Source organism: Cavia porcellus, unplaced genomic scaffold, assembly GCF_034190915.1.
Source record: "Cavia porcellus strain 051 isolate PalLab524CR breed Dunkin Hartley unplaced genomic scaffold, mCavPor4.1 scaffold_5, whole genome shotgun sequence".
Lineage (NCBI taxonomy): Eukaryota > Metazoa > Chordata > Mammalia > Rodentia > Caviidae > Cavia > Cavia porcellus.
Genome location: NW_026947488.1, coordinates 97,510,242 through 97,526,205, shown reverse-complemented (window position 1 = coordinate 97,526,205; position 15,964 = coordinate 97,510,242). Strand labels below are relative to the sequence as shown.

Here is a 15,964-nt window from a genome sequence, read left to right as displayed (position 1 = left end):
TGATTATCATTAATGACTTAGAACAGAAAATGTGAGCTCAGTAAGAACAATGCTGATTACTGAAACAATATATTAAAAATATATGTTTATTTGGTCACTTTAAAATGTATGCTAAAACAATAAATGATGCTTTAATTGATAAAAATAATATTGGAAAGAAAAATAATTTATAATATTAATGTTTTCTACATAACAGCGGTGGATTTATTAATGTAGCTAATGTTTCTGTTTGTTCCTTGCCTCAATTTTGCATCCTACAGTCTATTTAATCATAGTCACAATTAATAGATTTCCAAGCCAGGTAAGTATAATTTCATAAAAGAAATAATAAAGTTAAAATCTATACATTTCCTATTAATATGCTCTTACCTGTTGGTAATCCTTTTCCTCTCAATCGGTCTCGAATAGCCTGGCTTCGATCAGGCTTTTGATCATTGTTACGGGCAAGCTGATCTGTCTGTACATAGGTAATCAAAAATCAAGTTTGACAAAAGAACTCCCTTTTGTTGCACAGTAATTATCTACAGACTGACACCAGTAAGACAATATGTGGAGGGTATTTAATACTATTGCAAAGAGACTCCACACTAACTGTAATTTGCATTCCTTGAATAAGACTTACAGCCAGGATTGGCCAACTCATCTTCAGGCAATTAAAACTTAAGAAACAGTTACCAAAGAATACCTGCAACTAGGGACACAATTAGACCGATAACAGTAGTATGTATAGTGAGTTCCTTTCGAAAACAGTAAACCTGAAGTGACCTTTTTTTTCCAACTGGTAACTAAGTATCTGTGATTAGATTACAAAATTTTAAAATCAAATTAATTTTGGTGTGATGAAACTTTTTTCTGAATATAGGAATGCATTGAGGAAACTAATTTAGGTTATTTTCAAAATAATTTTCTAGATCTTGCCTGCCAGAACATTTGAGAAATGTTGTCTTTAAACTAAATGGACACATTGAAAGAAAGCAATTGAATTTAAATCAATAGTCTCTGAATCCCCAACAAAATATTTTAGTATTTAAAGTATTCAAGTATTTAAAGTATTTTAGTATTTAGTATTCAAGAACTTTTAGCCAAAGATATTTATTTAAAATAAAGCACATCGAATTAGGTCAAACTCCGTATTATGAAGAATGAAAAGTTAGAACATTAGTTTAATCAGACAACCAAACAGAGGACAATATCAAGATACAAAATGGAAGAGAAAATGGTGAAGCCCAGTTATTGAAATCCAGCATCAGAGCACGCTTACATGCTTACTTATTTACATACACACATTTTAAAAGCCCTCCATAATTGAAATGTGTTTTAGTATGAATTAAAAACCTCTGTAGTGGTGTATGTGAAATTCTAGCATGTTTCCCACCTCTACGAAGATGTGAGTGGAAATATTTTTGCAATAGTGCTATCCTTCAAAATGCATTAATGTTGGTCTGGATTACATGATAAGGTTAGTGACAGAACAGACAGTGAAAGTTCTGCGTAACTGGGGAGCCCTACACTGAGCCGCGTCCTAATGATAATTGTTATGTGGATGGTTACTCGGCCAGTCACTGCCTTAGAGCTTCACAAAACAAGCAAAGCCAGAATACGTAATACGTCTCTCCAAAGAACATCATGCAGTAGGTAGTATTATCCCTACATTATACATAAATTTAGAAACAGCAAAAAAGTTTCTAAGGATCTTAAAATAGCTCATCAATACTGAAATAATTATCTTCATTAGACAGACAGTATGTTATTCCTATGTTATAGAAAACCAAAACTAAGGTCAAAATAGCGTAACATCCTAAGCACAAGCAGAGTAAGCTGCCTGCTGACTGTTTTTTAAATTCTGTGCTAACCACTCTTCAGCAAGCATCACAGTGGCTCAGAATGAATGTCACAGTGGTGAACACCAGACTCATTCCATGAGCAGCCCAGGGACAACAGCAGCCGCAGTGGAAAGTGACAGCTGGAAGCACTGGGCTCCAGTTTGGCCTGTCATTTACCACACATGTGGCGATGGCCAAGCTTTTTAATCACTCTGAGCTTTGGTTTCATCATCACTAAAATGAGATAAAAATATCTCTTTTGGGTGGAGTTATGGTGGAGAAATGTGACAAACCATCACGTACGTCACATAGTTCCTGACACAAAGCACACACACCTGCTGCAATTACCTCGGTCCAGGGGAGCAGGAAGCAGGGGAATCATCCCACCAGTGTCCTTTGTAAGTGCAGGTTTCCCACAAGCTGACTGTAGCTGAGTCCTCTAGTTCCCTCTCCCGCTACTGCCCCACCCGCCCCATGCTCCTAAGCGTACCTGTCCTCCCACCTCACAGCAGTGCGCAAGGCGACCCTTCTCTCCTGACAACACTTTCTATTTAGCCTACAATTTACCTCAAAGAACTATTTTTAAAATGCAGTGTTAACTTAAATCCTTTCCCCATAAATCTTGTATGTTTTAAAATGTTGCTATTGTTTTTCATAGCCCTACTTGTATTTTATAATAAAGCAAATTAATTATAGCTTAAGAGCACCAAGATCAAGTATTTTATCCAAATACTTATCTCCTCTAGTATAGGTTTCACATATAGCTAAACAGTAACTATTACAATAAACTGAAATAAATGTCAACTCTTAAAGGGATGCAAAACTTTTATGTAATATAGGTAATTATTATAGGTGAGGTAATAAAATTCCTATGGAGGACTATTCCTTCATGAAAAGGCAGAAAAAAATATTTCTAGCACTTTACTACAGAAATAAAATCAGCAAAGAACACAAATGTTTTGCAGAAGATGTGGTGCAACAAAAAGGCCCCGGGACTCACAAATAAGAAAATTAAATCCTAAAAGCTATTTGGAACTCAGTTTTCTCATCTGTAAAGAAGACCTCTGGGATTAAATAAGTTTGAGAAAAGTTCGGTTGGTGTGCTCATTCCTCTTGAAGATTCATACTATAGTGTATTAAAGGCACTGAGAATTTCTGCAGTGAAAATACATTTAATTTTCTTTAAGTGGTTTTTTTCTCAAGCCTATTTTACCCTAGCTTTAACAGAAATACATTTGTGATAAAGCGGGAAGTGGGCTGGATACAGGGCTTTCACATATCCTTACTAGCTTTACCTTTGCTCAAACAAAGAAACGTGAAAATAAAACAAATCACAACAGGAGCTGCTGCAGTTTTAGGTCAAAGCGCAGCCAAGAATCGCAATCACTCAGCCTCTGGCCTCTGGTACCCACTCCACAAACCACTATGGCCTAAGAGGAGACTAAGAGTTCACACTCAGTGATCAGAGACTCCACCTCGAGTGTGTTTCTTATCAGCTGCAAGTGTGTGGAACTCGGATACATTCCTGGCAGCCATACCACATCCTAGCTAAAATGAGGGAACTAAACTTCTCAAGAAGGAGAATTCAGGAGCCAGAAAAACACCATGTGATAGCAACAAATTTACAGCCCACCAAAGAAGAAACCACCATGGTAAGAGCAGGTAAGGTTTACATGCAGGGAAAACCAAGGGAGGGTCCAAACCAGGCAAGCGGCAGGGAGACGGCTGGAGGGAGGCAGGGCAGAAGTGGTGCTGTTAGATGCAGTTTGTTATTCTTGGGATTCTTCACATCCAAGACAGGAGGAAACGGAGGAGGCCAAGTCTCGCGGCCATCTGGCAGACACGGCATGGATGCTTCCCACACGCCCCGAGCTGGTGTCCAGAAAGATGGGAAAGGTGGGATCCAGACAAATGAGTGGCTAAGAAGCAGGCGTAAAGAAATGGTGTGTGCAAGGGCAGAACCACTCCACAAGGTCTTTGGGAAAATAGCCAGGAAGCCAAACACAGACACCTGTAGCTCAAGAGCGGTATGACCCTACGACATTTCCTGGAGCAAAGAACTAAAAAAAGACCGGCTCTTATCAAGTGTAGTGCACTAAGCAACAGCAGTAGTCCTCTAAATATTAAGTACTGCTTCAAGTAAACAACATTAGCATAAGAAATCCAACATCTCATTCTAGTTCTCACTGAAAAATGCTGTCTATAGAATATGTTTAAAGACAATCCTGTGATATGCTATTGCATTTTTAAGTACAGCTGTATTATGAACTGGAACTGTAGCTTACCCCAGAGAAGTTTCCCAGAACCAGTTTTACCAACTGCTTCACGTAGGAAAATGAAGGCGCACAGTTACTGTTCCGGACATGGGCACTGCAGGCATCCAAGATAGTCCGGACAGAAACCCGGGCATCAATGACGTCCTCACACATTCCCAGCAGGATGCTGCTGAGGTGATCTCCAAGCTTAATGGGCTGGAAACACGAAGAAAAAGCCATGTACAGTATCAGCACTCTTTCTAATGTGACAGAAGCAGCCTGCCAATCTTAGGAAACACAACAAATTAACAGAGTGGCTACCATATGTCTCCCCAGATAGAAAGTATTATAGAAAACAGCTGTGTTGCTTTGTTTTCTTGAAGAAGTAGGATGGTATGATTATTCAAATAATTTGAAAAACAGTTTTTGTCTATATGTCATTCAAGGGAATAAACTATCTCCAGTAAGATAGATTATATCCTTGTTCTATGTAAATATAATTTGATATTTCCACACTAAGGTGGGAGATTTAGGGTATTACGATGACTCAAGATCACTTAAATATAAATTCTTATCTGGGGAAACAAAGAAACCAATAATGCACGGGTGTTTTTACTAGTTAACGTAATTTTTGGAATATTATATCCAAATGGCCATTCACCGTAAGAAAGGGCTGTCACCATCATTACTCACCAAGACGGGCAAAGACAAGTGCAGCTGAAGCTGCTGAAGCTGAAGCTGCAAAGGCTCTGAAGGGGCAGCAGGGCAGAGGCTGACCCCACCCACCAAACACAGACACGCCACTCTTCATCCCAATGCATAAGAGGACTAATAACAAGGGATTCGTAAAGAGCAGAGTGCATGGAACTCTGCGCTGCTGACTAGGACTCTGTCCACTCTTCATCCAGTGAGCGGTTACTGTATCTTTCTGACTGCAGCCTGGAGGGAGTGGCTTCAGGAGACCTGTCTGGGTCCTGCAGTGCTAATCAGAGGCCCCACCCATGTTTTCACAGCCCTTGCATCTCCTCTAACACAGCATTCACACCACAGCTCAGCTGCTTATGGCCAGTCCATCGATGCCATGGACGTGGCCCACTGGCATCTTATTGTACAGCCCACTGTCTGTCTGAGACAAGAAATACTTTCAGGTTAATATAAAATATTTCCAAAACGATGAATTCTAGTCAGTGCATAAATTTTATCCCCTACTTAATTTATGTATTGTTGATACTGATTTTATTTATAGTTACCAGAAAAGCTAAAAATGCTAACTACAGACTAACTACATTTTCCATGAAGCTGAATCATCTTTAATGGGTTTTAAAATGTTTACAAGTATAAGCCTAAAATACTTGTTACTTCTGATTTAGTAAGAAAAAAAAATTTTTGGTTTTGGCTTTTTTTTTTTTTTTTTTTTTTGGTCTTTTTGAGACAGGGTTTCACTGCATAGTTCAGGCTGACCCTGACCCCACTTTGTAGCCTAGGCTGGTCTCAAGCTCACAGTAATCCTGTTGTCTTAGCCTCCAGAGTGCTGGGATTACAGGTGTGTGTACCATGCCCAGTATGACCTCTAAATACTTACAATAAAATCCAATTTTAAATGCTATATATCTTAGATTTGATAAAACTATTTCTAGAAAGTAACGACTACAAGTGGCTCAATGGACGTGTGACTCCAAGACCTGAGATGGTATGAATATCTGCACCGGCTGTTGCAGGGGTAGGAAAATACAACTCTGAATCGCCAAGAGAGGACAGCTGCAATATTCTCATACTAAATGCCAGCGGTAGAATAAGGACTACTATCATCATAATTTTGGGATCAAAAGGGTTTTACTTTCCTGAAACAACTGATCATCAAAAACATTCACAATCCTTAACAGTCATTAATATTGAAGAAATAAAAGAGTCCCATTTTTGTGGCTGTAATTTTTGAAGAAGCAGCTCTTTCATAGACTGAATTACTAAAACCTGGTGGTGTCTGCTGTAATTCTTAGGATACCCTGAAAATAATTTCATTAGCTTTTATATTGTTAGTTCATTCTGAATGGGTGACATTACTGACATGAACAAGCATAAAAACGGGATAGCTGGGTGATTACACGCCTGTAATCCCAGCACTCAGGAGGCTGAGGCACGAGCACTGTTGTAAGTTCCAGGCTAACCCACCATAAGAACGCTGATATACCTGCTAATGCACCTGTAATATACACTAAGGAATTTTTAAAAACTGTGAAACTGTACAAATGTGAAAAGTATAACAAATATGAAAACTTAACTTACTTGGCTCTGAGGTACTTCATGATCAGCCCCCCAAAATAATGTCATTCCAAGAGAATAAATATGGATCTAGAAATAAATTTTTAAACAATCATTTTATGGTAAAATAAGAAAGTTCAGAAGAATTATACTCTATTTCAAAGAATATCTGAATATAGTTTGAGAAACATCATTTGTATATGAGAGTAAACAGAAAATAAGACTGGAAATTATTTTATTTATTTTTTGAGACAAGGACTTGCTGTGTAGTTCAGGGTGGCCTTAAACTTACTATGTAGCCCAGGCTGCCCTTGAACTCACAATGATCCTGCTGCCTCAGCCTCCTGAGTGCTAGGATTACAAGCATGTACCACCATGCCTGGCCTGGAAATTATTAGATCTTTTCCAATTCTGAGCCCATTATTTATGAATAATCACTTTAGTAGCTTTTATTCAGGACTAGATCTTTTGCAAATGAGACACGAACCAAGAGATGCAGGGAGGGGGAGAGGAGAAAAGGACATATAAAAATTAAGATGTGCTATGCACCTGTACTAACTCCTACGATGAATGTACTCACCTTTATTATAAACGTACTCATAAAAATTAAAAAGTCAAAGCTTTTTCATGCATATTCAACCAAATATGGATGGTCTCTTCTCTCTTCTTTTACAAAATCTCAGGAACTTTAAAAGTTACTCAGCGCCTTGTATTTTTATCATCACCCGGGACACGAATGGTTACAGAGCTATCCTTTTTTACTGTTGCAAAGAGGTTTGCTGTGAGATGTAACATTACTTAACAAATCTTTTACTTTAAAAGGCAACTAAGATTTTTCCAAACACTTGCAATTGTAACGAATGCTTCAATAGTCTTAACTTGTCATTTTGTACATGCAAATATTTCTCTTGGAGGGATTCTGAAATTATGGAGGAACAGACTAATCACCTGTGGTTGTGATATTTTGTCACATCCTGCTACACTGAAGTTTCATTATTTTGCATTTCAACCAGCAATAAGAAGCAGATTTGTGCCAGTAAAAATGTGAAAGCAAAAAATCTAATTGCAGTTTCATTAACATTTTTCTCACTACAAAATTTAGGGTTGGACAAGGACAAGGACACAGGGGCAAAGCTTTCTTTGGTGCTGGGTTTTTTTTTTTTTTTTTTTTTTGGTCTTTTTCTTTTTTATCGGTACCTGAGCTAAATCCCCAGCCCCCTGTTTGCTTCTTAAAGACTGGGGAAACTGTGTGAATGCCAAGAGGAATGACCCAACTGGTCATGCAGAGGAGAGTGCAGCTGCTGTTAAGGAGGAGGTGGAGTTAGAAGGTCATGTACAAGGGAAGGGCTGGCCTTACAGGAGCAAGGAGACAAAGGGGAGGAATTCCTGTGGGCCAGCAGGAGAAGGAATGCTGGGAAAAATCTCTTGCCAGATTCTTGTACTTTTAAAAATTTTTTTCCCTAAGACACAAGAAGCAAAATTACCAGCTGAGAATGAGACATTCATTTTTTCTTTTTAAAATAATCACCCTTTCTTTTTCCTCCTGGTAAGACATTCAGAGCTAAACTTTAAACCTATCTTTATCAATACCGAATTCTTAATGCATACATTTTTGCACCAACCATATCTCTTGTCTTATTTTCTTGCCTTTATTTCACTCTGCTTCGTACTTCTCTCTCCCTCCCCTCCCTCCTCTCTCTCCCTCTGTCTGTTTGTCTGTCTGTCTGTCTTTTTAAGGCAGGGTCTCCCTATGCAGACAAACTGAACTTGAACTCACTCTGTAGCCACACTGGCTTCAAATTCACAGCAATCCTCCACTTCTGGCCCCAAGTGTTGGGATTACAGGAGTGTGCTACTGTACCTGGCTGTCACCTTTATTTTTTAATTCTGTTTTGTTGTTGTTTTATCGGTACCAGGGATCGAACTCATACTTATGCCGCTGAGCTAAATCCCCAGCCCCTATTTTTTAATTCTATGAACTCTCTCTAACTCTTCTTTAGAATATTTGGATGATAAGTGATTAAAAGCTGGTAGCATTCTAAATCTCATAGCACATTAACTTAATCTTTATGTTGCTACCTGAACTAAAGATTAAAAAAGTGAATCTGCTTTAAAATATTTTCATGAGTTCCAATCTGCAAAAAGCCACATTTTTAATAATCATCTTTTCAAGGCTCACAATGACCTGCCTTCACCTCTATTTGACATGCAGATTTCTAGGGTTTATCTCTGTCTCTGTGCCTTTCCTTATGCCGTAACACCTCAGCATCACTAGATAAGTCCATGTGGGAAAAATACACGCTTCTCTTTCTCATCTGTTAAGTTTTTTTTTTAAACCAAAAATGTTTTTTGGTTTTTTTTTTTATCTTTGTCAATGGAAGTTGTACCCATATCTGAAAGGCCAGAGATGATGTGTTCCACCACCATGTACACGTACGCCGGGTGCTATAAACCCTTTCAAAAGATCGGTCTCACTTAGTTAACAGCTGTACTCCATTTGTATCTCTAATAAAGCAGTTAACTAATGCTGCCTTGGAATTACTTTCTGAATTATAGAAATCCTTTGTCTTCTTCAAGAGCCTTTTTTTTTTTTTTTTGGTAACAGATTTTAGTATCCTGCTAAGCAATTCACATAGAACTTCAATGTAGTAGATAACTAATACATGTCTGATGAACATAATTAAACATACATGAAGTTCAAGACCTTTGTACCACGCTTCATTCGAGGTTTCATTTTAAAGAGCCTTCTGCAGACACCTTTTCAAGTAGCCTCACACTTCTACAGTGTTAGTATAAAAAAGTAATTGTGTCAGTTACAGATTTTTTTTTTTTTTTTAGGCATGGTCTCACTATGTAGTCCTGCCTGGCCTCAAAATCACAGCAATCCTCCTACCTCAACCTCCTGAGTGCTGGAATTATAAGTGTGTGCCACAGTTTCAGATTCTTTTAGATATGGCCAGTGCTTTAACATTTTTTATTATATTTACTTCTTAGGATGCTAAATGAATTCTAATTTTATTTTATTTCTTTTTGGAGGGGTACTGGTTATTGAACTCATGACCTCATGCTTGGCTCATGAATTCTAAATGTGAATAACTTTTATACATCACTGTAAACACTGATAGACTCCTTAAACGTGGGTGACAGCACTGGGTGCTTGCTGATCATCTCTGTGTGTGCAGTGTGAAGGGAACCACACATGTCAGCTGGAGTGGCCACCAGGTACTTAGCTGATTACCCAAATATTATTCTGGGTGTTTCTATAAAGATATTTTTGGATGAGAGCCACACTGAAATCAATGGACTGAGTATCAGACTGACTTCCCTAAAGTGAGTGGGCCGGGAAAAAACAAAAAGGCCTGCTGCCCGCAGAGAATCCTTCCTGCAGGACTGCTTTCAAACCGGGATTCAAACTTTCTTCTCTCGATAGAAACTGTTCTTCCTCGACCTCGAGCCTCTTCCTGTGGCCTGGAACTGCATCGTAAGCTCTCCTGCTCTCTGCCCTCCGGCCTCAGCCTGGAAAGGCACGCTCCATTCTCCTATGCAGGTAGCCTAAGTGCCACCTTGGCGATCTCGAGACTGGCTGGCCTCTGTCACTGCGTCAGCATCTCCTGATAGAATACCTTTTTAGATACATGGATCTAACGCAATGGGTGGTGGGAAAATACGGTGAATGTTTATGTGCCAAGTTTCTTACAGTAACAGGTACATTGCTATTCATTCCCCTTTTAAAAAAAGACCCCTTCCTTTTTATTAAGGTGGCACTAAAGACCAGCAAGGAAGCAGAAGCCAAAGCCAAAGCTTTGAAGATCAAGAGGCCATGATGAGAGACATCCATAGTCACACGCACAAAAAGCTTCACCAGACACTGTGGCTCAGGGGCGGTCCCGTGCCTTGGGAGACCACTCGGCCCTCACCACGCTCCCTGACCACTGCAGCAGGAGAAGACGGAGGACAGCGGCACCAGGGAGCTCCCTGTGGGTGTCACGGCACTGGCACGGCTGGAGCACTGGAGGAGCTGCAATGTGGAATCAGGCCCGACACAGAGGAGGCAGCGCGTGTCCTGCTGGCTCCTGGTGACAGTGCTTCCGATGTTGTCAGCAAAACTGGCATCATGTAAAGGGAGTCCAGCAGGCTAATGCTAAGTCACATGTTTTTCACCATTAAAAAAAATGACTCCTGGTTTCAAGCACATTTATTTCATGTTTCTGGCCACTGTGTGAAGCAGCTCTAGTCTCCTCTTTCATGAGCAGATTTATAAGATGTGGTATGTCTGGAGCTCTTTCTGTATCTTCTCATCTGTTGATCCTCAGATCTGCTTTTTGCCAGTGCCATGTTCTTTGTAGCACAGCAGTTTTGTAGTATAATTTAAAGCCAGGGATTATGATGCCCCCACCTTGCCTCTGTTGCCCGAAATTACCTATTCTAGGTCTCTTCTAGTTCCAAATGAGTTTTAGGATTGTTTTTGCTAATTCTGTGAGATATGCTGTTGGAATTTTGATCAGGATTCCATTAAATGTGTATAACAATTTTGGAAGCATGGTCATTTCTACTATATTGGTTTTTCTGAAGAACAGGGTATCTTTTCATTCTGATACCTTTTGAATTCCTTTTTCAAAGTACTGTTTACAATGTAGAGGTGTTTTACTACATTAGATGGATTCCTAGGTATTTCTTTTGGGTGCTTTTGTGGAAGGCATTGTTCCCTTAATTTCTCTCTCAGTGAGTCTGTTATTTATATACAGGAAGACTGTTGATTTTTTGAGTGTTTATTCTGTATTACCTGTCCCAGATATTTCCATTCTTGGTATCTCCCAAAAGAATTAAAAGCATCATACCATAGTGCTATGTGCACACTTATGTTTATAGCAGCAGTTTGTAATAACTAAATCTTGGAAACAGCCCAAATGCCCATCAACAGATGGATGGATAAAGAAGATGTTTTTTATACAATGGAGTACTACTCTGCCATAAAGAAGGATAACCTTGAGACATTTACAGCTATCTGGATGGACCTTGAGATCATATTCTTAAATGAAGTAAATCAGACACACACATGCAAGTACTGCATTATTTCTCTGGTATAAGAAACTAAAAGTGTAAATGAGAACCAACAGATATTGTAAAATAGGAAGAAAATGCTCAAGTGGGGAGGGGAATTAAGAAGCATGGAAGGCGGAAAGAAAAACTGAGAAAAGGAAAGAATGGAAACAAAGCTTTGTTAATAAGGAGGGATTGAAGGAGTGGTAGAGAAATAGGAAAATAAAAGAATCCGGTTATACCATGTACCATAATAAATGTGATTATGTATACCCCAAATAAACTACATCTTGGAAACAGTACCAATAAACTTAATGTGGCAAGAATGATGGGATGAGCACGTCTGACGAGAGGGGAAGCATCCCGAGGACGGCTCACAGTCACATGACTTCTGCTACAACACTTACAAAACTATGCACGCTGCACTTTCTGATAACAGCTTGTATAGGGACACACACACATTCTCTTAGTTCTGTTTCTGGAGAAAACTCTAACTAGTACATATAAAAATGAAATATCTATGTAGAGAAATACAGTATCACCCATTTGCCCACAAACAACTCAAATGCATCCTTTACGGCAGAGCACTCTGCATCCATCATCTGGCGGTGGACACACAGGCTGTAGACCAGCGGGAGCTCTGCTCATCTGTGGACTGGCCCACTGATAAGCCCACAGCTGTTAGCCGTGCAGCCTGGTTGCAGAAAGTGGCCCCCGGGGAAAAGGACCTGGAAGGGTGCATTCTGGTCCCTGGCTTGCCTGCCTTCCCTCCCTCTCCACTGACCACCCTTCTTTTCTCTGTCTCCTTCCTGCCTGCCACGAGTGAGCAGATTTCCACTGCCATGCCCTGTAGAAGCTGTTTCCAAGATTTAGTTATTGCGACTCGTGCTGCTATAAACATGGGTGTGCCTGTCTTGCTGTAGTCTGATGTCTCTGACTCTCTCAGGAGGATGCCTACAAGGGGGATGGCTGCATCAAATGGAATTTCTACTCTCAGTTCTTTTAGGAATTTCTGTATTAATTTCTACAGTGGCTGTACTATTTTATATCCCCACCTACAATGTAGAAGGTTTCTTTTTTCTCCATAATCTTATCAGCATTTGCTGTTTTTAGATCTTGATGATAGGCATTCTTACTAAAATAATATGGAATCTTAGTGTTGTTATGATTTGCATTTCAACAGTCAAAATTGCTGAACATTTTTTCAAGCACTTACTGCTAACTGGTACTTCTGCTGAGAAGGGCCTATTCATTTCAACTGCCCGCTTTTTATTCGACCTTTTATTCTAGGAGTCTACCTTTTTTCAGTTCTATATATTCTAAGTATGAGTCCTCTGAATAAGAAGTAGCTAGCAATTTTTCTCCCCATTCTGTAGATTGTCTCTTAACTCTGGTGTTGGTTGTTTCCTTCGCTGTGTATAAGCTTTTTAATTTGATAAAATTCTATTTGTTGCTTCTTTGTATTGCTATATCCTTGTACAACTGGTATTCTGTACCATGCCTGCTCATTTTGATTTTACTTTAGTTCAGGTTGAGCAATAGTGGTCTAGATTCATTCTCCCTCATGTGGATAGCAACTTTTTGCAGCACCATGTGATAAAGAGGCTCTCTGCCCTTCAGCATTCTTTTTTGGTCCCTTTGTCAAAAACCAGATGGCTGAAAGCGTCTGAGGTTCTTTCTGCATCCTCTGTTCTGTTCCACTGGTGCACATGTCTGTTTTGTGCCATATATTTCTCTGACAAAGAAATCCTAAAGAAGAGATTTCTGTTCTTAGAATATTATAGTTTTTATGATAGATATCTTTCACTTCCTTGGCTAGGTTAATGCTTAGGTATTCATATTTTTGAACCTATTGGGAATGGATGCTAGATTTTGCCAAAGGCTTTTTCTGTGCCTATTGAAATGGTGTGATTTTTATGTTTCCTCCAAATACAATGTGTTATATCATTAAATCAAGTCTACTGAACCAACTCTGCATCCCTGTGAGGAAGCCATGTTAGTCACGACACATGATCTTTTTTAATGATTGGTTACATTCTGTTTGGCAGGATCTTGTTGGGAATTTTTGTGTCTCCGTTAATTAAGCACCCTGATCCGTAGTTTTCTTTAAGTGTTTATTTGGCTTGGTAATGCTAGCCTCCACAATGAGAACGGCAGTAGCCTTACCCTTTCAATTCCATCGCGAATTGTAGAAATATTGCTGTAAGATCTTCTCAACTTCATTATTTTCTGCTCTTTTTTGCCTTTTTGAGACAGGGTCTCACTCTGCAGTTCAAACTGGCCTTGAACTCACTCTGCAGCCCAGGCTGACTTCCAACTCTCAGTGATCCTCCTGCCTCAACCTCCTGAGTGTCGGGGGTACAGGTGTGTACCACCACACCCAGCTTGCTGCATGTTGGACTTTGTCATTTCACTTGCTCGTAGGAAATTTTTTATTCCACGGTTTCTTCTGTGAGTCACTGATTATTAAATAATACACTGCTCAATCTCCATGTTTTTGGGTACTTCTATGGTTTATTTTGCAGTTGATGTCTAGCTTCATTTCATTATGATCTGAAAGTCTGCAGTGAATTATTTAGATTTTTTGTAGTATCGCAAGCAAGACTAAGATACGAACTCCTTGGGAAAAAGGAAAATGTGTATTCTGCTGACTCTGAAGTACTGTAGTATCTGTTAAGTCCCTTTGTTTGATGGTGTGGGTTACCTGTTTCTTTCCTTTCTATGTTTGATCAGGTGACAGTGGGGTGTTGCTGCGACCTGCCATGTCTTTGTGGTATCCACCTGTCCTTTTATGTCATCAGGTTGGGATGACCACCTTCGGAGCATCCCTGTTTATAACCTTTTCTCATTGTTGCCCTGTTCCCTTTACCAGCATGTAGTGGCCATCTCTTCTCTTCTGATCAGTATTGCTGGAGGTCTGCTGTGTCTGAAAATAAGTTGGCTACTCCTGCTTGGTTTCAGGCTCCAGCTGCCAGGAGTACTTTTCCCACCCTTTCACTGTTAATCTGTGAGGCTCCTTTTGGATAAGGCATGTCTCTCTAGGCAATATATGACGGCTGCAGTTTGGTTTTTGCTCTGCCAGTCTGTGTGATCTCATTAGGGCGTTAAAAAAAAACCTGACATTGAGAGCTACTACTGTACATTGTTTACTGAATTCTGTCATGGTATGATTTTTTTTTCCAGTGTTGATTCCTTTGTTTTTCTCTTCCTGTTTACTCTGCCAGTTAAAGGTATACTATCATTTGTGCTCTTCAGTGCTAGAGGCTTTGCTTTAATTATGTGTTAATGGAGAGGTAATTTTCTGGCCATAGCTATCTGAATTCGGTGTGCCTCTTGCATTTGAATATTAAACTCTTATCCTAGATTTAGAAAGTTTTCTGCTATGATTTCAGTGAATAAATTCTTAAACACTGTTTGAGTCCTTTTTTTTTTTCTTTACTCCTGCAATTTCAATATATATGATTTTATTCATATTATAGCTATTAGGTATAGCTTGCATGTTGTCTTGTCATCTTTAGAGGATCAATGAGTTTACGATTTGCTGCATCCATGTTGTCTTCAATTTCTGACACTGTCTCCACACTGCTTAAATTTGGTACCCATGCTTCCTACTGAATATTTTTCATATCTTGTATTTTTGCTTTGCTTTTTCATAATTTTTATTTCTTTATCAAAGCGGCCACTTATATTATGTATTGTTTCATTTAATGCAATTAGTTTTTTGTTTCTTCTTTTAGCTTGTGGAGCATTTTATTAGTAAAATCCTCTATTTCAAAAAATTCTCTTTAACATGTATTTGCTTGTGTTTATTCTCTGAGTTCTTCAAACCTTTTGACCATCTTGTTTTTGAGCTTTTTGCCTGTCACTTCCTTTCCTGTACTTTATGTGAGAACTGCCTTAGGGGAGTTAAGCATTTAAGACGCATCTTGATGCCCTGCTTTGTGATACTTCTTATTGTTGTGCTGTAGGCTGAAGATCAGCTGGGGCAGAAACATTGTCACCACCGTGGTGGTAAGCTCTTCAGTTAGAATCTGTCTCTCTGTGATGTGGCCCCGTGAGTTTGCATATGTTCTGCTGTTTATATGCCTCTTCAAACTACTCAAGAGTAATATTTGAGGGTCTCAGTAGTGCCCAACCTTCTTCTGAGAGCTTGATCCCCAGTACCACACAGAGAGAAGAAAACAGACTGCAGTAATGTTGATGATCCAAAGATAAATCAGATTGCATACAGTGAAAACCAATTAACAGCAACACCTAAGCCACCATTAGCCATCACAAAGAAATCATCAAAATTAGTTAAAGACAAACCAGATTTTTGACTTACCATTAGAAGCAATAAAGGCTACAACTACAACAACTTAAACAGAAAAGAGATCTGGAGTAATAACAGAAACAAAGACAAATCCAATATTGACAAAGAATAACCACTAAATGCAACATCTATACCATCAACACAGAAAAGACTTTAGCAATAGTACAGTCAACTAAACATCAAAAACTAATAAAGTTTAATACTAGTAATATTATAATAATTAAAACTGCGAGGGTGGGGAAAGGGAAAAAGTAAAATTTGGAAAATTAAGTAAA

At 39.1% G+C, this 15,964-nt stretch overlaps 1 protein-coding gene across 14 annotated transcripts in view; it reads right to left on the bottom strand.

The window, feature by feature from the left end:
* Positions 1–15,964, bottom strand: part of Ptpn13 (protein tyrosine phosphatase non-receptor type 13) — a 178,726-nt gene that overhangs the window by 99,423 nt on the left and 63,339 nt on the right. For all 14 annotated transcript variants that reach the window (XR_010047689.1, XM_063249384.1, XM_013151924.2 and 11 more), the window contains 3 exons: positions 6,362–6,427; positions 4,109–4,294; positions 370–457 (listed from right to left, as the gene is read on the bottom strand). Coding sequence is in view for 13 of the 14 variants with exons in the window: in XM_063249384.1 (XP_063105454.1) it covers positions 370–457; positions 4,109–4,294; positions 6,362–6,427 (340 nt within the window). In the remaining variant the exon portion in view is untranslated. The remainder of the gene's footprint in view (positions 1–369; positions 458–4,108; positions 4,295–6,361; positions 6,428–15,964) is intronic.